At 43.8% G+C, this 23,354-nt stretch overlaps 2 protein-coding genes across 3 annotated transcripts in view; both read left to right on the forward strand.

Annotated features, from left to right (window-relative positions):
- TBL1XR1 (TBL1X/Y related 1) overlaps positions 1–23,354 on the forward strand; it is a 173,834-nt gene that overhangs the window by 82,601 nt on the left and 67,879 nt on the right. The gene's annotated exons all lie outside the window — the stretch shown is intronic.
- On the forward strand, positions 971–8,178 carry LOC141993689 (uncharacterized). Its single transcript, XM_074963238.1, has 3 exons — positions 971–1,061; positions 6,712–7,053; positions 7,637–8,178. The coding sequence occupies exons 1-3, from the start codon at positions 971–973 to the stop codon at positions 8,176–8,178; spliced, it is 975 nt and encodes a 324-aa protein (XP_074819339.1).

Here is a 23,354-nt window from a genome sequence, read left to right on the forward strand (position 1 = left end):
TGACTTCAGTACTTGCAAGAATGGGGGCTACTCATGTCAGGATGTCCCCCATGGTTTGGAATTTCTGTCCTCACAAAAAGAACACACAAGGTACAAAAATGACAAACTCCTATAGGCAGCAGGGCTCTGCATGTCTTCTTAACACATGGTTTAACATGTTTGCACACATGTTCATGTGTAATCATATCTGAGAACTATGTCATAAAACAGTTAAAAACAATAGCAGGAACAGAGCCCAAGTTCCTATTAAGGATAGAAGAAAGAGAATTTATATAACGGTCTGAATCTGGCAATTAGGCATAGCAGAGTTTGTAAAACCAACGTAGGCAGTTTCATCATTTATTTTTGTTTTCCTTGTTAGAAAAATTGCTGCTCTTTCTGTGAATTACTGTATTTGAGGTAAAGTGAGTACATTAAAATGAAAAGAGACACATATCTGGTGGAGGTGTGGGTGTGCGTGGTTGTGAAGAAGACAGCTTTAAATTTGTGTTAATTAATGATAACCTCGAAATAAAATAGAAATTAGGAATAGTTAAGAAATGAGAGGAAGACAAATCGGCTGTTAAGCAGTTTCTGTTTTCATGAATAAAAATATAAAAGTATCAGGTACGTACATAAATTAGTTGGAAAAATAGATGGTCAAACCTTAAAAGGAACGAAAACACAAATTTATGGTCACAAGATCAAATGAGGCATTAGCTCCTTTTCCTCCCTTTTGGTGCAGTTCACCAGAAGTTCAAGTAATTCAACTGTACGATTCAACTTGAACAGAAAACAGAGCCAGAAAACCTGATTACTAACAGCATATACAGAAAAATAATCAAATTAACTTAATGCTTGATGTCAACTTTCCCATTAAAAGACAATTGTATATGCTGGAATTTCATCTTAGTTACATAGAGCCCTGTTTTGCATATAAAACTCGCTTACAAGAGCCACTATCCCAACAACTGAGAACATTATTGTACTAATGAGCAGTCATACTGGATTTAAGCAACAAATGCTTGAGAAACAAGGTATTTTCTGGGGATTGAGGGTTGGAGAGGAGCTGGTGACCGGAGGTATAGCTAAGGGTAGCAGATCTCCATGAAATAATCTGTTGCTACTATAAACCGAAAATGAAGACAGATGGATTTTGTGTCAAATGGGTGGCCGTGTTAAATATTATTTGTTTATGGTATTACTCATGGGGTGCTAGGTGCTTTCCAGACATGTAAGAAGGGTTAGTCCCTGCTTCAACATGCTTGCAATATGGTACAAACTGGGCATTTCTACAGAATTCATGTCCTCCACAGTAACTGGTTGGATTATGTGAATCGTCTCTTGACAATGCAATCGGTTTAGAAGAGCTTTTCTAATAGCAAAAAAAGCAAACAGAAAATGTTTACAGATCATGATAGTGACATTAAAATTGCAGGTCATTTTCATTATAATGCCCTGTTTTTGTATGCATGTAACTTTCTCAAAAATAATCCTTTTGGGCTGGATCTTTCCATGTTTGGGCTCAGTCAGGATGTTGTCTCTGCCATTGCAGTCATGAGGTGCCTGATCCAGACCCATCAAAGTTAATGGACAGATCCCCAATCTTTCACTCCGGGCCCTGTGTGTTCCTCTTTCTTCTGCCAGTCAGGCTGAGCACCAGTTTTGATAGAGAAGATTATGAAGCCCAGACTGTTGAATTCTGAATTATCCCTGCTTTGCTGCACAGTTGTTCCTTGCTTCCCTGCAGCAGGTTCCTGCTGGTTGAAGTTTCTCTAGTCTGTCCACTTTATTGTAGCCTAGATAAACCCAGTTCTGCCTCTCTTCTGTTCCAGCCTGCCACAGCTTCCAGAGTGGGTCCAGACTTCACAGTGTATCCCAGCCATTCTTTCTCCACACCCTGCCCCACTCTCACCTCAGCTGGCTGGCAGTGAGTGCACTAGTGGTCTGGAACTAGGGGAATGCAGCACACTTCCCTGTCCAGGCTTGCAGCTGGCCCTGCAGCTGCCTCTAAGCCAGGGGAGGCAGAAGGGGGTCACAGAGGAGGATTCATAGTTGAGACAGAGGTATCTTTGTCCCCATCCTTCAGCTGTTCCTCTCAGTGAGGAATGCTTCTGCATCCTGGGGACCAAAGCCTGACTGAGCAAGATATCTTTAGTCTTGGTGCTTCCTCCCGGCAGGGAATGGATTTTCATAACTCCCCGCCTCTTTTCCAAGAAGCAGTTTAAATGGGGCTCCCTTCCCTTTGCATCTGCAGCTCCATCCTCTGTACTCTCCAGAGACTTGTTAGGGTCCTCAGTGGGTACGAAGAAACTTCTCATAGCCAGCCAGGGTCATACAGATCCCTCACCCTTCCACCCAAGGGAAGGGGAAATGCACTCAGATTTAGCCTCCACCCCCAAATCCCTAGCCACCCTACTCTGTCCCTATACTCTTGTGTAATAACAGGGCGATTAACTAAAAAAAAAATTAATCGCAATTAAAAAAATGTATTGTGATTAATCGCAGTTTTAATTGCACTATTAAATGATAGAATACCAACTGAAAATTATTAAACATTTTTGGATGTTCTTTACATTTTCAAATACATTGATTTCTATTACAACACAGAATACGAAGTGTGTCTGCTCACTTTATAATATTTTTAATTATAAATATTTGCGCTGTAAACATGATAAACAAAAGAAATAGTATTTTTCAGTTCACCTCATACAAGCACTGTAGTGCAATCTCTTTATTATGAAAATGCAACTTACAAATGTAGATTTCCTGGTGCAAATGCAGGAGCAACCAACTAGGGGCAGAGCTCTTCTTGACCTGATGCTCACAAACCAGGAAGAATTAGTAGGAGAGGCAAAAGTGGATGGGAACCTGGGAGGCAGTGACCATGAGATGGTCGAGTTCAGGATCCTGACACAAGGAAGAAAGGAGAGCAGCAGAATATGGACCCTGGACTAGGGAGGTGGTGGAATCTCCTTCCTTTGAAGTTTTTAAGGTCAGGCTTGACAAAGCCCTGGCTGGGATGAGTTAGTTGGGGATTGGTCCTGCTTTGAGCAGGGGTTTGGACTAGATGACCTCTTGAGGTCCCTTCCAACCCTGATACTCTGATTCGTTTTGTTACATAACTGCACTCAAAAATGCAAAACTTTAGAGCCTATACATTCACTCAGTCCTACTTCTTGTTCAGCCAATTGCTAAGACAAATAAGTTTGTTTACATTTAAGGGAGATAATGCTGCCCACTTCTTATTTACAATTTCACCAGAAAGTGAGAACAGGCGTTCACATGGGTCTTTTGTAGCTGGCATTGCAAGGTATTTACATGCCAGATATGCTAAACATTCGTATGCCCCTTCATGCTTTGGCCACCATTCCAGAGGACAGGCTTCCATGCTGATGACACTCGTTAAAAAATAATGCGTTAATTAAATTTGTAACTGAACTCCTTGGGGGAGAATTGTATGTCTCCAGTTTTGTTTTATGTGCATTCTGCCATGTATTTCATGTTATAGTAGTCTCAGGTGATGACTGAGTACATGTCGTTCATTTTAAGAATGCTTTCGCTGCAGATCTGACAAAACGCAAAGAAGGTACTAAAGTGAGATTTCTAAAGATAGCTACAGCACTTGACCCCAGGTTTAAGAAACTGAAATGCCTTCCAAAATCTGAGAGGGAGGAGGGCTGGAGCATGCTTTCAGAAGTCTTAAAAGAGCAATATTCTGATGCAGAAACTACAGACCCCGAACCACCAAAAAAGAAAATCAACCTTCTGCTGGTGGCATCTGACTCAGATTATGAAAATGAACATGTGTTGGTCCGCACTGCTTTCGATTGTTGTCGAGCAGAACCTGTCGTCCGCATGGGCGCAAGTCCTCTGGAATGGTGGATGAAGCATGAAGGGACATGTGAATCTTTAGAGCATCTGGCATGTCAATGTCTTGCAACGCCGGCTGCAGCAGTGCCATGTGAACACCTGTTTTCACTTTCAGGTGACATAGTGAACAAGAAGCAGGCCAGCATTATCTCCTGCAAATGCAAACAAACTCTTTTGCCTGATTGATTGGCTGAACAAGAAATAGGACTGAAAGTTTTACATTGTTTTATTTTTAATAACATTTATTTATTGAATAATAAAATTTGTTTAAATTGTTTTATTTTTGAATAGTTATTTTTTGTACATAAAGATTTGTAAGTTCAATTTTCATGATATAGAGATTGCAGTACAGTACTTCTATTTAGATGAATAGAAAAATACGGTTTCTTTTGTTTTTTATAGTGCAAATATTTGTAATCAAAAATAAATATAAAGTGAGCACTGTACATTTTGCATTCTGTGTTGTAATTGAAATCAATATATTTGAAAAATGTAGAAAACTTCCAAAATATTTAAATAAATGGTATTCTATTATTGTTTAACAGTGTGATTAATCACGATTAATTTTTTTAATTGGTTGACAGCCCAAGTAATAACACTATTTGGATGCTCCTGAGTGGTGCAGCTTTCTGGCTGAAGTTGGCCATCCAGGGTAAAGCCTTATCTTCAGTTGCTTGTCGTTTTCTGAAAAGGTTGGAATACAACATAATACTCCTGGGGGAATTCTGCACTACTGCGCAATGCCCAGCTCGCACATAGAAGACACTGCTGGGTGTTAGGGAGAGGGAGCTAGAGGGTTCCTGGAAGCTGCAGTTAAGTTTCCAGCATGCCCTGAGGGAAGGAGAGAATGGCGTGCAGGAAATGCTATGCAAGCCTGGGACCGAGCGTCAGGCTGTTTCACCCTCTGGATCCCTAGACTCTGGGGTGTGGGGGAGAGGCAGTGTTGGTGTCTGGACTTGGGGGGAGGGCATGGATGGGCTCTGGGGGGGAAGGGAGCGTGGGTATCTGGGCAAGGGGGGCTCTGCGCCTGGGCTCTAGGGGGGAGGGTTTGTGGGTATCTGGCCCCCTGACTAGGCTCTAGGGCGGGCGGGGCAGAGAAAGAGGAACTGGGTTGTCACAGGGGTTTCTTTAACTCTCTACTCCTGAGGGAATTTTTGTGTGTGTCTGTATTGTTAGACATATTTGCTGACAAGTATTTTTGAAATAAATTACCAAAATAATTGAAATTGGCGTTATTATTTACTGTTGTTTTTAACACACAAAAATTGCAGAATTTTGCAGAAATTTAAATTTTTTGGTAAGAATGTCCCCAGGAGTAAACATAATGATGCCATTTTGCAACAAATCCCAATATATATAAATTTAACTTTCTGCTACTGACTTGCTCAGTGCTAGCACTTTTTCATAATTATTGGTATGTTTTCACCAATATTGGGTTATTTATATATCAGTGGGGTTTTTTTGTTCCATTAAAGTTAATTTTGTAATTTAAGGGAGCTATATGCGTGTATTGGAACTGCAGTATAAAAAGTACTTTCTTTTGTTTATGTACACCTACAGATATGATTACCTGGTATAGTTGTGTTCTGAAAATCAGTTTTGCCAAGGTGTCCCTATTAAGTTTTTATTTCATAAGAATAACATGTATATATGTTTTTATATTTGCTTTATTATAAGTCATTTTATATATAGCTGTTTAATTTTAATTCTTTATATGGGCTGATATAACATTTTATCAATAAGGTTTCACCTAGGAGTATAATCTTCTCTTTTAATGCTGTTTAATCGTAACATGTTTATTTGTGGCTATTTTTTAAACCTTTATTGATTTTAGAGATGGGACCGAATCATAACATTGGTATCCAGGATCCAGTTCAGATCCGTGATTTCCCCAAAATTCAGAGCTGATGGGGTTCAGATCCAGTAGTACTTCTGAACCCCCTTTCAGTTTAAATATACCTTTTTGACTTCATGTGTAAAACAGAAATGAGGGAATCCTTCTCATAAACTGTTGAAGACATTATTTTTGTATTTCCCAGTGCTGTAGCATATTTAGGCCAAATTTTGAAATCACATATGCTTGGGAGTAGTCCCTTTGAATAAGGGCCTATTCCCAAGTCAAATAAAGTCGGTGAGAGTGTATGTGAATCAGTGCTTGCTGGAGAGACTCTAATTGTTTGTAAAATTCTTGATCGTTTTACAGTTAGTTATGAATAAATCACAGCAGATTTTGTATTTTTTCTCATATGTCATGTAATTTAAATGTGACTTTGCCCTGGTCTACACTAGGACTTTAGGTCGAATTTAGCAGCGTTAAATCGATGTAAACCTGCACCCGTCCACACAATGAAGCCCTTTATTTTGACTTAAAGGGCTCTTAAAATCGATTTCCTTACTCCACCCCTGACAAGTGGATTAGTGCTTAAATCGGCCTTGCCGGGTCGAATTTGGGGTACTGTGGACACAATTCGACGGTATTGGCCTCCGGGAGCTATCCCAGAGTGCTCCATTTTGACCGCTCTGGACAGCACTCTCAACTCAGATGCACTGGCCAGGTAGACAGGAAAAGAACCGCGAACTTTTGAATCTCATTTCCTGTTTGGCCAGCGTGGCAAGCTGCAGGTGACCATGCAGAGCTCATCAGCAGAGGTGACCATGATGGAGTCTCAGAATCGCAAAAGAGCTCCAGCATGGACCGAACGGGAGGTACGGGATCTGATCGCTGTATGGGGAGAGGAATCCGTGCTATCAGAACTCTGTTCCAGTTTTCGAAATGCCAAAACCTTTGTCAAAATCTCCCAGGGCATGAAGGACAGAGGCCATAACAGGGACCCGAAGCAGTGCCGCGTGAAACTGAAGGAGCCTACCAGAAAACCAGAGAGGCGAACGGCCGCTCCGGGTCAGAGCCCCAAACATGCCGCTTCTATGATGAGCTGCATGCCATTTTAGGGGGTTCAGCCACCACTACCCCAGCCGTGTTGTTTGACTCCTTCAATGGAGATGGAGGCAATACAGAAGCAGGTTTTGGGGACGAAGAAGATGATGATGACGACGAGGTTGTAGATAGCTCACAGCAAGCAACCGGAGAAACCGGTTTTCCCGACAGCCAGGAACTGTTTCTCACCCTGGACCTGGAGCCAGTACCCCCTGAACCCACCCAAGGCTGCCTCCTGGACCCAGCAGGCGGAGAAGGGACCTCCGGTGAGTATACCTTTTAAAATACTATACATGGTTTAAAAGCAAGCATGTGAAAGGATTACTTTGCCCTGGCATTCGCGGCTCTCCTGGATATACTCCCAAAGCCTTTGCAAAAGGTTTCTGGGGAGGGCAGACTTATTGCGTCCTTCATGGTAGGACACTTTACCACTCCGGGCCAGTAACACGTACTCGGGAACCATTGTACAACAAAGCATTGCAGTGTATGTTTGCTGGCGTTCAAGCAACATCCGTTCGTGTGTTATCCTCAGGAGAGTGAGATATAATCCATGGTCACCTGGTTGAAATAGGGTGCTTTTCTTCAGGGGACACTCAGAGGAGCCCATTCCTGCTGGGCTGTTTGCCTGCGGCTGAACAGAAATGTTCCCCGCTGTTAGCCACAGGGAGGGGGGAGGGTTGAGGGGGTAGCCACGCGGTGGGGGGAGGCAAAATGCGACCTTGTAACGAAAGCACATGTGCTATGTATGTAATGTTAACAGCAAGGTTTACCCTGAAAGAGTGTAGCCAGTGTTTTATAAAATGTGTCTTTTTAAATACCGCTGTCCCTTTTTTTTTGTCACTCCACCAGCTGCATGTGTTTCAATGATCACAGGATCTTCTCCTTCCCAGAGGCTAGTGAAGATTAGAAAGAAAAAAAAACGCACTCGAGATGAAATGTTCTCCGAGCTCATGCTGTCCTCCCACACTGACAGAGCACAGACGAATGCGTGGAGGCAAATAATGTCAGACTGCAGGAAAGCACAAAATGACCAGGAGGAGAGGTGGCGGGCTGAAGAGAGTAAGTGGCGGGCTGAAGAGAGTAAGTGGCGGGCTGAAGAGAGGGCTGAAGCTCGAATGTGGCGGCAGCGTGATGAGAGGAGGCAGGATTCAATGCTGAGGCTGCTGGAGGACCAAACCAGTATGCTCCAGTGTATGGTTGAGCTGCAGCAAAGGCAGCTGGAGCACAGACTGCCACTACAGCCCCTGTGTAACCAACCGCCCTCCTCCCCAAGTTCCATAGCCTCCACACCCAGACGCCCAAGAACGCGGTGGGGGGGCCACCGGCCAACCAGCCACTCCACCACAGAGGATTGCCCCCAAAAAAGAAGGCTGTCATTCAATAAATTTTAAAGTTGTAAACTTTTAAAGTGGTGTGTGGCATTTTCCTTCCCTCCTCCACCACCCCTCCTGGGCTACCTTGGTAGTCATCCCCCTATTTGTGTGATGAATGAATAAAGAATTCATGAATGTGAAGCAACAATGACTTTATTGCCTCTGCAAGCGGTGATCAAAGGGAGGAGGGGAGGGTGGTTAGCTTACAGGGAAGTAGAGTGAACCAAGGGGCGGGGGGTTTCATCAAGGAGAAACAAACAGAACTTTCACACCGTAGCCTGGCCAGTCATGAAACTGGTTTTCAAAGCTTCTCTGATGCGTACCGCGCCCTCCTGTGCTCTTCTAACCACCTGGTGTCTGGCTGCGCGTAACCAGCAGCCAGGCGATTTGCCTCAACCTCCCACCCCGCCATAAACGGGGGTTGCCTCAACCTCCCACCCCTCCCCCTTACTCTCACAGATATTGTGGAACACACAGCAAGCAGTAATAACAGTGGGAATATTGGTTTCGCTGAGGTCTAAGCGAGTCAGTAAACTGCACCAGCGTGCCTTTAAACGTCCAAATGCACATTCTACCACCATTCTGCACTTGCTCAGCCTGTAGTTGAACAGCTCCTGACTGCTGTCCAGGCTGCCTGTGTACGGCTTCATGAGCCATGGCATTAAGGGGTAGGCTGGGTCCCCAAGGATACATATAGGCATTTCAACATCCCCAACAGTTATTTTCTGGTCTGGGAATAAAGTCCCTTCTTGAAGCTTTTGAAACAGACCAGAGTTCCTGAAGATGCGAGCGTCATGTACCTTTCCCGGCCATCCCACGTTGATGTTGGTGAAACGTCCCTTGTGATCCACCAGAGCTTGCAGCACTATTGAAAAGTACCCCTTGCGGTTTATGTACTCGCCGGCTTGGTGCTCCGGTGCCAAGATAGGGATATGGGTTCCGTCTATGGCCCCACCACAGTTAGGGAATCCCATTGCAGCAAAGCCATCCACTATGACCTGCACATTTTCCAGGGTCACTACCCTTGATATCAGCAGATCTTTGATTGCGTGGGCAACTTGCATCACAGCAGCCCCCACAGTAGATTTGCCCACTCCAAATTGATTCCCAACTGACCGGTAGCTGTCTGGCGTTGCAAGCTTCCACAGGGCTATCGCCACTCGCTTCTCAACTGTGAGGGCTGTTCTCATCTTGGTATTCATGTGCTTCAGGGCAGGGGAAAGCAAGTCACAAAGTTCCATGAAAGTGCCCTTACGCATGCAAAAGTTTCGCAGCCACTGGGAATCGTCCCAGACCTGCAACACTATGCGGTCCCACCAGTCTGTACTTGTTTCCCGAGCCCAGAATCAGCGTTCCACAGCATGAACCTGCCCCATTAGCACCATGATGCATGCATTGGCAGGGCCCATGCTTTCAGAGAAATCTGTGTCCATGTCCTGATCACTCACGTGACCGCGCTGACGTCGCCTCCTCGCCCGGTAGCGCTTTGCCAGGTTCTGGTGCTACATATACTGCTGGATAATGCGTGTGGTGTTTAATGTGCTCCTAATTGCCAAAGTGAGCTGAGCAGACTCCATGCTTGCCTTGGTATGGCGTCCGCACAGAAAAAAGGCGCGGAATGATTGTCTGCCGTTGCTCTGACGGAGGGAGGGGCGACTGACGACACGGCTTACAGGGTTGGCTTCAGGGGGCTAAAATCCACAAAGGGGGTGGCTTTACATCAAGGAGTAGTTCAGGCAGGACTTCACGGAGGGTTCCAATAAGAAATGGTGCACCTAAGTTATTGTTCTTATTGGAACAAGGAGGTTAGCCTGGCCTCTGATTGATATATGGCTAGATCTACCTTGCTGCACCTTCTCTGTGAGTGACTGCAGTGTGACCTAGAGGAATGAGTCCCCTAGACAGGGGAGAAGGCAAATGAGTACAAAACAAATCTGGTCTATTTCTTGTTTTGATCCACTCCATCTATCTTTTACATCTTTGGTTGGCAGCAGACGGTGCAGAAGGACTGCATGCCATCCACATTTCATGGCTGCTCGGCAGAAGACGGTGCAATAGGACTGCTAGCAATCCATATTGCCTGCCTGCTCACCATAAGACGGTTCAATAGGACTGACTGCCGGACTAAAGAGAATGACCTGGTCAAGTCACTAAAAATTTAGTCTCTGCGCCCATGTCTGCCCAGGCGCTCCTGATCGATCTCACACAGGCGACCAGGAACACCTTGGACATGACGAGGACGGCTACCAGTCGTACTGTACCGTCTGCTGCCAGAAGGCAATGGGTTGCTGCTACTGTGTAGCAATGCCGTACCGCGTCTGCCAGCACCCAGGAGACATACGGTGACGGTTACCTGAGCGGGCTCCATGCTTGCGGTGGTATGGCGTCCGCACAGGTAACTCAGGAAAAAAGGCGCGAAACGATTGTCTGCCCTTGCTTTCATGGAGGGAGGGAAGGGGGGACTGACGATATGTTCCCAGAACCACCCGCGACAATGTTTCAGCCCCATCAGGCATTGGGATCTCAACCCAGAATTCCAATGGGCAGCGGAGACTGCGGGAACTGTGGGATAGCTACCCACAGTGCAACGCTCCGGAAGTTGACTCTAGCCTCGGTACTGTGGAAGCACTCCGCCGAGTTAATGCACTTCTGTGGGGACACACACTCGAATATATAAAAACGATTTCTAAAAAACCGACTTCTATAAATTCGACCTTATTCTGTAGTGTAGACATACCCCCTGTATATTTGCCATTGTGTTAGGTTTTTTTATTCTGTTTTACAATAGTATGCATGAAGTATATGGCTTAATTCTGTTTACTATGTATTTTTATGTAAATGCAGTTTCTTTTTCCATGTTAAATGCACACAGCTCATTACTTCAATGAATATTACTTCAGTGTATTCTTTAGATTGTCTCCTTTTCTTGTGTTTGTACACCACCCAGCACAATCCTGTAGTAAACATTTATATTACTGAATGGATCCTTTGAGATGTACCACAATATAATTGTTTACTACCGTTATTGCTAACTGTTATGTTATACTGTAGAAAAATAGTGTTACAGGTGTATTGTATTTAAGGAATACTATGTGATCAGTTATTAAAGATCATATTGTAATGCAATATATACATATAATGCAAGAGGCCAAGATGACCTTGCATTTGCTGACGTTTATGCACTAAATTGCATAACTTTAGCATTGTGTTAACATTGGTTCTTCTCAGAATATGTGTCCCACTGTAAGCATGTACATGCATGAGATCAGATTGTTTCTGAATGGCAGCATCCACGTGTGTCTTGTGACTCCTTGTGCTCCTGTATGAGGGCACAAAGGGTGGAGCATCTGTGGCCCTTCCTCAGTTCCCTCTTACTTCCCATTGTAGCAAGATAGAAGCTGGTGAGTGTCCAGCCCTCTAGTTCTTAGCTTTGGTTAAATTCTTTCAAACACTTCATAAAACTTTCAAAATGCTTCTGATTTTCTGACATATGACTACTGTGAACAATATTGACTCATATGGACTGAATATTTATGGTCAACCTTCCTGTGTACTCCCTCTACAGACCTCCCTGTGTTAGGGTTTTCAATGTGACAGGTACAAAACCTGTAGGCTTCAAGCTCTGCCCCTCCTGAGATGGACACAGCAGGTTCCTCTTCTGTTTAGGAGAATCCCACATACTTAGCATATGCTCAGTGAGCCTTTCATTCTGCACAAGAACTGGCAAGTCTCAAAACACGCAGTTGAAGATTAGTCTCTTCTAGCAATCTGTGAAGGCCTCTTCAGATCCTGAGGACACTAACTCTAGAGTCCTGATAGCAGTTAGGCCAGCTTCCTCCTATAACCTGTCTAGTAGACAAGCGACAGCAAAGACCAGCCTGGAGAGGATGACCCTGAGATCAGACCTGGTATCTGCATAGATGCTGATGCCACCCACATCGAAACCAACGCTAACATCTTAGGTATTCAAGTCTGGCACCAAGAACAGCTGCTCCAACAGAAGCAATGACTCCAGTTGAAGAATAGTGTCTTATCACATGGACAGGCCACCTAAAGCCTGAAGATAAAACCATCAACTCGTACACATCATTGAAGAAGAAAACAAGTTTACTTACCCTACAGTAACAGGCTCTTCAAGATGTTGTAGTCAGTGCAGATACCATGATTTGCTCTCTTCTATTCCCCCCCACCCCACTTTTGGAGTCCCCAGCAACATAGGCTTTGGTTTGTGAGGGAACTGGGGGAGGATTGTGGCAGACACAGATAAACTTAGGAGTGAGTGATGTGCCAATTCCTATATCTGATTCCATTATTTGTTACAGTACATGTGTTTTCCTTGCTGTAGTCTTCTTTTACCATTTCAATTTCCAGGTTTTCATATTTTCTGAATCAATTTAGGGAAACTCTTTGCTCCTTTGAAATGCTAACGTATTTGGTGTATGTTCTAGTGGGGTTGTCTATGCAGGAATGATATATTCCATAGTTGTTTGCAATGTTGTTGTAGCTGTGTTGATCCCAGGATATGAGAGGCAAGGAAGGTAAGGTAATATCTTTTATTGGATGAATTCCATATATGATCTTTCAATACTTGTGCCCAAAGGAAACCTGCACAACCCCTTCAAAAAGCAAGCCCTGGGAACTTAAATTCATAACATTGCTGGATACTACAAACAATGGACTTAACAGGGACATTGGTTTCATGGCTCATTGCAACCATAACACACACCTGCCTGCTAACCCTTAATGGCCTACTTCAAACCCCTTTTGTATAACAATCTAACCCTTTTTGAACACTCTGTCTTAAGTGACTTCTTGCAACTTGTGTTACCCCTTACACTTCACTGTGTGTTCCAACTTGTGTTTAGCTCAGACACTCTGACTCTGATTCCTTTCTCCAGACCTGAAGAAGAACTCTGTAGGTGGAAATTACAAGTTTTCAAACAACAGAAGTTGGTCCAATAAAAGATATTACCTTACCTACCTTGTCTGTTTTAGGAGTGATAAAGATGATTGGAATAAAGCATATCATATTTTTAAAATATGGGCAGACCTGGGAAAATGAAATAGGCCTAGAGTACAATAATTTAAAATAAAGGGTGAGTCCTGGCTCAGATAATTCAGAAGCATAGCTGTTTTTTTTTTTGTTTTTAAGACTGATCTGAATATGCTTTAACTTGACTTGGTTGTGTAAATACAACTGGTTTGAAGTTACTGAAAAAACTTTATTTAATTTATGAAGTCCTTCAAATGAGACTCCATAGTACCTAAATATAACAGAGCGAGAGAGAGACAGACAGAGAGAGATATTTGGGTGTTTTTAAGCTTGTCTCTGCACATCACAGGTTGATCTTAGAGTTTCTTGTTGTAGCCTGCAGGGGACTCTACCTGGTATGCACTGAGAAATGTCAATGAAAGCAAAGTTTGAACAGATTGTTTCTAGAAGTGACAAGCTACAAGTATTCATGACGTATCTGGAAGGGGAGTTTAAAGTACATAAGACTCATAAGGTAGAAACCCAGATCTGACCTCTTGAGGAAGTCTGCAGGAAGGGAAATGCCTTGCTCCATTACAGCGTTTCCAATGAATTGACACCTGGGTAGGTCTGTGGTTTTGAGGGGATGGTGGGTGGCCAGTACTCTGTGTAGGTGAAGGTGCTTCGAGACATGTATAGATCTCAGGGCATTCATGTTGCCTTGTCTTTATCCATTTGTAGCATGCTTACTCAGGAGCTGGTAGCAAGCCAGCTGCTCTGAACAACAGTAACTCCCTGTGACTTTTTCATTGTAAAATGTGAATGTCAGGAGATGTTGCCATGTAGAATGGCTGCTACCACCCCAGAACTTATTTGCCAGCTGGGCACTCTTACAAAAACTGGACAGAGATCCAACTGTATGGGCTTCTGTTGTCTGGGGTGGGAAATGGGTGAAGACTATTTAGACTCTGGACCGATTTTATGTGCTCACCAGCTGAATTTGGTCGGTATTTGTGCCTAGTTCAATGGGGTCCTGAGCTGCCTGGAGGCCTTTAGGCTCTCTTGAAATACAAATGATCATCATACTATTCAGTCTTAAATTTTCCCCTTTGCCCCTCCAATGGAGGGAATGTCATAATACTTAGATTGGCTAGCACAGGTAGCTGAATAGCAATTCGAACAATATGAAGAGATGATTTTGATAACACTAGTGCAAATTCTGAAGCTTAGTTATAGAGCAGCAGAATCCTGGAAAGACCACACAAGGGAAAACATGTTCTTGCAATAAGTGTAATTGGTGTACTAATGGGTAAAGAATTTCTGGATTCTGATTTATTTATGAAACAATTTTTTTAACCGCTCTTTTAGTCTAAATGCAAAGAAGGATGCTCTGTACAGAAAAAGAGGGACTGTCCCCCCCCCCCCGAGATTATATTGTAAATCAAGAGGGGGAGGCTGGGGCTTTTTTGTGATGGTGGGTGCCAAAGGCCAAAAATGAGCGCAAGAGAGTTTTGAATGAGGACACATTTTTATGTTTCCTGACCTCAGCCCTATGGCTCAGAGTGAGAGAAGAGAACGTAGGGACTCTGAACAGAACTTCTTTATAGATAGTAAAGCTATTACAAAGTTTGGCTAGAAGTGAGGGTATCTGTTGTTAAAAATATAGTATTATACATTTTGGGAATCTAAATCTGTAAAATATTTTCTAAAGCTAATAAGAAAATTCTACGCAAGCAGAAGAGTATGTAACTGACGTTCAGAAAAAAAGACCAGGAACTGATTCTTCTCATACTTGAGTAATTGAGAATATGCTATGTCCTGTTTTAAAATAGCAGAAATCCTATTTATTGCTGTGCTAATTATAGTCACGTTATTTTGTCCCAAGTGCAGTACAGATTTGGTAAAAAGCTCTTCCTAATACTCTGTTAGCCCCATCTATACCCAGAACAAGGGACTCATTATTAAATCTGTTTCGGTAGTGGAAGCATTTCATGTCAGTTGTAGGCATGGAATTTATTGTATATAGCTGCAGACAATCTTAATCTTAATACACCTCTACCCTGATATAATGCGACCCCATATAACATGAATTCGGATATAACATGGTAAAGCTGTGCTCTGGGGGGGCGGGGCTGCGCGCTCTGGCAGATCAGCGTGTCTGGCTCCGACATGCTGCTCTGAGCAGCGTGTTAAGGGTGCCGGGCCGGGTCCGAGGGTTTGGATAAAGGGCAGAGGGTCTTGGGGGGTGGTCAGGGGACAGGGAGCAGGGGGGTTGGGTAGGGAGTGAGGTTCTGGGGGCGATAGGGGGGTCTCTGGAGGGGGCGGTCGGGGGACAAGGAGCAGGGGGGCTTAGATGGGGGTAGGGTCATGAGAGGGGTGGCTAGGGGCAGGGGAGTCTCTGGAGGGGGTAATCAGGGGACAAGGAGAGGGGGTGGGTACTGCATACACCATGTTAGTTCTAACAAAAATGATTTGCTGACTATTAACAGAAATGCTCGAGGCCAAAGCAAGTTCGATATAATGCGGTAAGATTTTTTTGGCTCCCGAGGACCGCGTTATATCAGGGTAGAGGTGTATATGGTGATTATTTTCTGCATATATGTTATCCCACCCCTGAAGCAACTGGACCTTCCAGCAAGGACTGCAGAATGCTAGGAAAGGCCATGCAACTGTTTGGCATGTTCAGTAACCTTGGGCACCATCTGATTATTTTTATCACACGCTGAACCTGAATCTGTTTCTGTGGGATGGCAGGCAGCATACATTCAGTAACAAGAGGTGTAGAGCAGATCAGCTTGGGTCTCTGGTCAGTGAGGAAGGCTGCAGCAGATGGTTCAAGAAAAAAGTATTTCACAAAAAAAATTGCACAGGAGATTTATCTTTTATCATTTCACTTTCATATTGTTCATCAGCCTTGTCTAGTTAGATTACAATCTCTTCAGAGCAGAAAGTAGGTCTTGGATGTTTACGCAGCACTTGCACAATGGGGCTATGATTTTGAAAAGGGTGTTTGGGCAGCTGGGTATTTGCAGTTCAAACAAATAGTGTTGGTAATAATTTCATAATTTCTATTTTTAATTGTTATGTAAGTTCTCTGAGCAAAAAGATGGATGCCTGAAATAGAAGAGGAAAAAATTGTTAAATAAATAAATAAAAGAATGAATCAAATCCCAGTACAGTAATTCCTCGCTTAACATTGTAGTTATGTTCCTGAAAAATACGACTTTAAGCAAAATGATGTTACGCGAATCCAATGTCCCCATAAGAATTAATGTAAATGGAGGGGTTGGGGGTAGGTTCCAGGGAATTTTTTTTCACCAGACAAAAGACTAATATATATATATTAATAATAATATACATACACAATATATATATACACAGTATAAGTTTAAACAAACAATTTAATACTGTACACAGCAATGATGATTGTGAAGCTTGGTTGAGGTGGTGAAGTCAGAGTGGAAGAGGGTGGGATATTTCCCAGGGAATGACTTACTGCTAAATGATGAGCTAGCACTTGACAGAGCCCTCAAGGGTTAACACGTTGTTAATGTAGTCTCACACTCTACAAGGCAGCACAAATGGAGGGAGTGGAGACAGCATGGCAGACAGACACACACACACCGTGTGTGTGTGAGAGAGATGCGCATTGCCCCTTTAAGTACACTGATCCCACACTAAGTGCATTGCCTTTTTAAGTAGATCAGCAAGTAGACAGCAGCTGCTGCCAGCAAGCTCCCTCCTTCCTGAGCCCTGTCGTGTCTCCCCCCCCGCTCTATGGAGATGGGGTAAGCAAGGGGGAAGGGGACACCCCCTGACATTAGCACCCCCCCACACCCTCTGCCAACGAGCAGGAGGCTCCCAGGAGCAGCTCCAAGGCAGAGGGCAGGAGCAGCACATGGCAGTTGGGGGGAAGGACAGCTGAACTGCCGGACAATTGATAGCCTGCTGAGAGGCTGCTGCACAGGGAACATAGCAGTGTGGGGAGCTGATACGGGGGCTTCCGGTCCACCCTGGTTCCAAGCCCCCACCAGCTAGTTCCAACAGGCTGCTCTTTCTGCAAGCTGTGGGCAAAGCAGGTGGCTGCCAAATAACGTTATAAGGGTGCATTGCACAACTTTAAATGAGCACGTTCTCTAATTGATCAGCAACGAAACAGCATTAACCGGGACGACTTTAAGTGAGGAGTTACTGTATTATGTTGTGGTGTGTGTTTTTATTTATTTTTTTTTAACTTGTTTGTTTTCTTCGGCCCTGGTACACTACAGTTTTTAACCAAGTGTGTAACCAGTTTGAGGCCTGGTTGGCTCTAAACAGAGTTTGCGTCCACACCCAGTGTGATTCATATTCCAGTAATAAACGTGTTGCCTAACAGTGTTGTTTTTTCTTACCTACGATGGTATGTGGTGACAGTCTTTTCATCTGTTTGGCATACTGTGTTTTGCAGTATAGATGGGCTCCCCGCTAACTGGGCCTATGCAACTGGTTTGGCTGATCCTTTTTCTTTCATCTTTCTGAGCGGTAGGTCATTTTCTGAGTGCTTTGCCCTATGTGCCTCTGTATGCACACACTCCAGTGCTGAGGCACTATTTGGTAGCTACTTGGTTTTTCCCAGAGTGCAGTGATACAAACCCAGTTAGGCAGCATGATAGATATGGATGAACAACATAGCTAACACATGGTTATGTTGTGAAAAATGGTGCCACATTGATACAGCTTGCAGAGTTTCTTTAAACTGGGTCAGGTATTTTCAAAAGCACAGTTGTACTTTGTGTGCAGTCAGGGCTGAAATAGCTGCCTCCTTGTTACTTGGGTGGATGTAAAGCTAAAGAGTAGTTCCATAGACTAATTGATTCTGCAACGTATATGTTGTATGGTGGGATAATCCTTACAAAGCTGGCTCTGCTTATGTAAAAAAATAAAGCTTCCACAGTTTTCTTTTAGCCACAATGAGCTGTGCCTTAATAATTATGTCGTGGGGGTGTTTGCGTTTGTGTTCCCTTTTACTTCACAATCTTAAGCACGTTCACTGACGAGTGTGCCCATCCTGAGGCTGAAAATGAGAACAAGGGTAAAATGTGCACAGGTGTTTAAACAATATAGGAGCCCAATTCTCATTGAAAGTCCATGGAACTTAGGCTCCTAAGTCACTTAGCTACTCTTGCACATTTTGCCCTTAGTGTCCTGCCTCAGTCTCCTTTGTGAATATGTCTGAATGACATTTGCACCCCATATTTCATCACAAGAAGATTGTGTAGGTAAATAGCCATGTGTGTTCTTTAGACAGTACCACATGGGTCACAAGTTGTAAGGAGAGCCAGGTTTGGAGTTCAGCAAAAGGGATGGGAGGGCAAATCATCCATTCCTTCTGCCATTGAAACAGAGCTATTATAGTTCTACTGTTTGTGTGTGGTGATTGTAGTGGATGTCCGTCCACCAGTGGTTAGGTGGTGAGTGCGCACATGATCTTCTTGGCTGTTGCATGTGAGATGGGTGCTGTCAATGTCAGCCAATGGTCTGACAATGCTTCTCTGGAGTTGCTGCCAAGATGCGCCATGGCCTCCCAGAGAAAATTCCACCTCCATGCAGCTCCCCAGCACCTAGAGGACTCGGGATTCTAGCCCTAGCACTAAATGGGATTATTGGAAATGTACTGATCTGTTATGCCAAATATTTGTCACAAGCAACAGGGATAGGATATATAAAAATTATCATAAAACAATTTTTAAAAAGACAGTATATATGTATTTTTGATCAATACTGTAAATTATTCTGAATGTGAGTAAATCAAAAGAAACTAATTATGTCTTTCTTTGTAACCTCTCTGACTGTGTTCTTATGCATGCAAATGCAATGTGGGTTACCAATACTTCTGGCCCTTATACTCATCCCTGTTAGGCTCTGATTCTGACCCACCCTTTAAGACATTGCTTGAATAACATCTACTGACACCGAGAAGTTTCCTTTTAGACGATCAGTGTGTGCATTAATCCAGAATGCTTTTGAAATGATTTATTGAAAATCATTTCTAGACAGTCCAAAAGGAAAACCCCGGCACAGAGGATGGAAGGTATGGAAGAGGCATCCATCTAATCCTTGAAGGCCTTTTTCACCTTTCCTTTCTTATCTCCTTTTAAGGAGCTGTACAGCTCCTCTACTACTTGCATATGACAGTTAGTAGTAAAAATAAATGATTAAATATACAACAGATGTAAAAATATGTGATGTGATGAATGAGTTGTTGGGTTCCCAGCTAGCCTAGTATCTTAGTTTCCCCTTACTGCTTTTTGTTTCTCCCCCCCCCCCCCCCTCCTTCTGGCTGGTGACTTCTCCATTCTGTAACAGTTGTAACCTTAAAGGTGAACTTCAATGTGAGAGAAAATGAGTTAAACCAGGAGATAGGCTGGGTGGTCCCACTAACCAGAGCTGGCAAACAGGAGACCCTCAAAGCCCAGTGCCTGTACCCCAGCTTTCATCCCTTCCCATAAATTGTTTGGGGGAAATTAGAAATGTCAGGATTGAATCTCGCCTTTCATTGAACAGCAACAAGGGTAGGAGAAGGTAATGTTTAGCCATTTTCTTTTTAATGGAAACCAATTCTGAGAAATGAAACTGTGGTCACAGGTCCCTCTGATTTGGGGAGGGCCTGAGGCTCACGTGGCTGTGGGAACAAGTACTGCACAGGATGCCACTAGGGCCATCTTGATGTCCCTCCCAGCTGCTTGCGTGCAGCTGAGCTGATTGCTCTGAAGTGCAGCCAAATGCTCTTATGCACAAAAAGACTAAGAGCAAGAGTCACAGGCACTCTCGAATTTGCACGCTACCGTAGAGGGGTTTCCTGGCTATTAATAACGTTATTTTTCTGTAAAAATACTGACTTTCACCAGAATGCGCATACAGCTCTCCAGTGGCTGAGGCAGCCTAGTGTTCGGTCTACTGTAGTTTATTTGGACAGTTGTTTCTTGCAAAACTTTATTTTTCTCTTTTCAAGTTGGCAGCTGGATAATGACCCCTGGAGAAGCAGATGGGCTCCACTTCTGCCGCAGGAGGCTTAGTCAGTTTAGAATGTATTAAACAGAAGCCTCTTGCTGACCTTCCCCAGAATGCTCAGGCTGACCATAGACACAGTGAAGAGATCACCATAGACAGCCCCTTCATTTGTGGGGGCGGGCAGAGGAATGTTTTGCAAAAATAAAAAACTAGAAGGAATGCCCCCTGGCACGTTTCACAGCCTTCAGAAATTCTATTCCGCCCCTGACTGCATCCCTGCCCTGAAATTCCTCAGCACCACCTGGCGTGCTAAAGACACCCCAGAATGCATCATGCTGCACCAGTAATGCAACAGCTGCAGGGGGGTATTGTTCTGTTATGGATTGTCTCCTTCTTCCCTCTGCCTGTTGGCCACTGAAAGGAGAGTGTGTATGTGGAGAGGCCATATGTGGAGAGATCTCCATTTAGAGCACCATGTGACTGGTGGCCATATGGAGAGTGATCTCTCCCTGCTCCTGGTAGTACTGTTCAGAATACCCTTCAAGGGACGCATTTCAATATGCATGCTCAGCAGTGGGCATGGTTTGCAACAGCTGGGGAGTGGTGGAGAGCACTTCCTTTCATCTGACATTTTGGCACAGTCCTTTGCCAGTGCAAACACCCCTCCTATGCCAATTAGTGAGATGCTGTTAGTGGAAGTTGTTAAAGCCTTATTGGTAGATTGTGCAATCAGAGCTAGACAGGAGGTGATGCCATAAAAGTTCCATAATTTTCATATTCTCATCTCCTGGGAGGGAGACTCATAACCCCTGGTCTAGCTGGTATATGAGTGCCTTTAGAGGGAGAGTCTCAGCTTTATGTATGAAGATAAAGGAGCATCACTCATACAAGTCAGATGGTCCTTAGTAAACTTACTTAGATTTTACTCTATGTATAGATTTTACAGGAAAGTGTGTCCATTTCAGGTTGCATTACATAATAGCAGCCTCTTATAATTTAATATGATTGTCCCAGCTACAGCTATATATAACTAAGGCTACATGTAAGAATTTAATTTGGAAAAAAATGCAATAAGATTATTTTAGCAATGGCTAAGGTGTCTATCTGAAGTAGGCTGAACTAGTGGGGTTTTTGTGTGTTTGTGCAATTGACATTTTGTCAGTAGGTGGCTAATTACTAATCTGAAAGGAAATAAACTGTAGATCATGTACTTTCAACAAATTAATATTTAAGTATACGTTTTAAACTTAGTTTTCTGCTCATTTAAAAGAACTTTTAATTTATGTACAGTATGCATCCTTTTTTGCATACAAGTTTGGTTTGGAAGGTAAATCCAAAATGTGCGTCACTTATGTTCACATTTAAAAAGGTGTTTCAATTTTTACAGAAGCCAGAATGTGAAAGGCAAGAGTGGAGTATCCCTCAACATCACTTTCAGATGACAATTTCAATATCTAACAATGGCAATCAAGCAAAACAAATTTTAAAAAGCACCTGTGTTGAACAGAGGCTCAAGGGGAAGCAAAACAATGTTTTGGCTACCTATCACCTTCGTTTGTGACAATAGAATCATTGTTACTACTGCATTACTAGTGTGTATAGGCTGGAATTTGAGGCCTCCCATTACATGGTCAGCTTGTACACAAATCAAAGATGAGTGAAGAGGAGTAGGTAGAAGAGGGAGGCTCTCAGGGGGAGCATCTGATTCTTCAAGAGCAGAACTGTACATGTGCGCACACAAATTGATAAATCACATGCATGTTTTAAGCTCCATGTCTGTGGGGCCAGCTGGATCCAACTGGGAGTATCTCTTGGTGTTGTCTGCTAGATGGGGCACCCCACGTGGGATGTGTATCTTCTCCTACCTTGTCCACTTCCCTCCTGTCTCCTCTCCCTCCCATGGGTACTCATCCATAAATTGATAAGGCATCTGTACAGTTTCTGGCCTTTTAATGAATTCTTAAATCAGAATAGGGATGGGAGATGTTTATATGTGAACTGCCTTATAGTTTGAGTGCATATGATATTTATTTTTGGGAAGTTACTTCAATGGAGAGAGTGTAGTACCTTTTATACTAACTAGGCAAAACACAAGGTGGTGTCGAGCAACATTTTAAAAAGCTTTGAATCATAGAATCATAGAATATCAGGGTTGGAAGGGACCTCAGAAGGTCATCTAGTCCAACCCCCTGCTCGAAGCAGAACCAATTCCCAGTTAAATCATCCCAGCCAGGGCTTTGTCAAGCCTGACCTTAAAAACCTCTAAGGAAGGAGATTCTACCACCTCCCTAGGTAACGCATTCCAGTGTTTCACCACCCTCTTAGTGAAAAAGTTTTTCCTAATATCCAATCTAAACCTCCCCCATTGCAACTTGAGACCACTACTCCTCGTTCTGTCATCTGCTACCATTGAGAACAGTCTAGAGCCATCCTCTTTGGAACCCCCTTTCAGGTAGTTGAAAGCAGCTATCAAATCCCCCCTCATTCTTCTCTTCTGCAGACTAAACAATCCCAGCTCCCTCAGCCTCTCCTCATAAGTCATGTGCTCTAGACCCCTAATCATTTTTGTTGCCCTTCGCTGGACTCTCTCCAATTTATCCACATCCTTCTTGTAGTGTGGGGCCCAAAACTGGACACAGTACTCCAGATGAGGCCTCACCAGTGTCGAATAGAGGGGAACGATCACGTCCCTCGATCTGCTCGCTATGCCCCTACTTATACATCCCAAAATGCCATTGGCCTTCTTGGCAACAAGGGCACACTGCTGACTCATATCCAGCTTCTCGTCCACTGTCACCCCTAGGGCCTTTTCCGCAGAACTGCTGCCTAGCCATTCGGTCCCTAGTCTGTAGCGGTGCATTGGATTCTTCCATCCTAAGTGCAGGACCCTGCACTTATCCTTATTGAACCTCATCAGATTTCTTTTGGCCCAATCCTCCAATTTGTCTAGGTCCTTCTGTATCCTATCCCTCCCCTCCAGCGTATCTACCACTCCTCCCAGTTTAGTATCATCCGCAAATTTGCTGAGAGTGCAATCCACACCATCCTCCAGATCATTTATGAAGATATTGAACAAAACCGGCCCCAGGACCGACCCCTGGGGCACTCCACTTGACACCGGCTGCCAACTAGACATGGAGCCATTGATCACTACCCGTTGAGCCTGACAATCTAGCCAGCTTTCTACCCACCTTATAGTGCATTCATCCAGCCCATACTTCCTTAACTTGCT

This window comes from Natator depressus, chromosome 9 (genome assembly GCF_965152275.1).
Source record: "Natator depressus isolate rNatDep1 chromosome 9, rNatDep2.hap1, whole genome shotgun sequence".
NCBI lineage: Eukaryota > Metazoa > Chordata > Testudines > Cheloniidae > Natator > Natator depressus.

What these genes read in the sequence shown, in the direction of transcription:
- LOC141993689 (XM_074963238.1), top strand. Translation starts at nt 971, where the DNA reads ATGAGCAGTCATACTGGATTTAAGCAACAAATGCTTGAGAAACAAGGT. An exon ending in AGAGGAGCTGGTGACCGGAG is followed by an intron (nt 1,062 to 6,711) that starts GTATAGCTAAGG and finishes GTGAAACTGAAG; the next exon opens with GAGCCTACCAGAAAACCAGA. An exon ending in AGGCGGAGAAGGGACCTCCG is followed by an intron (nt 7,054 to 7,636) that starts GTGAGTATACCT and finishes TCACTCCACCAG; the next exon opens with CTGCATGTGTTTCAATGATC.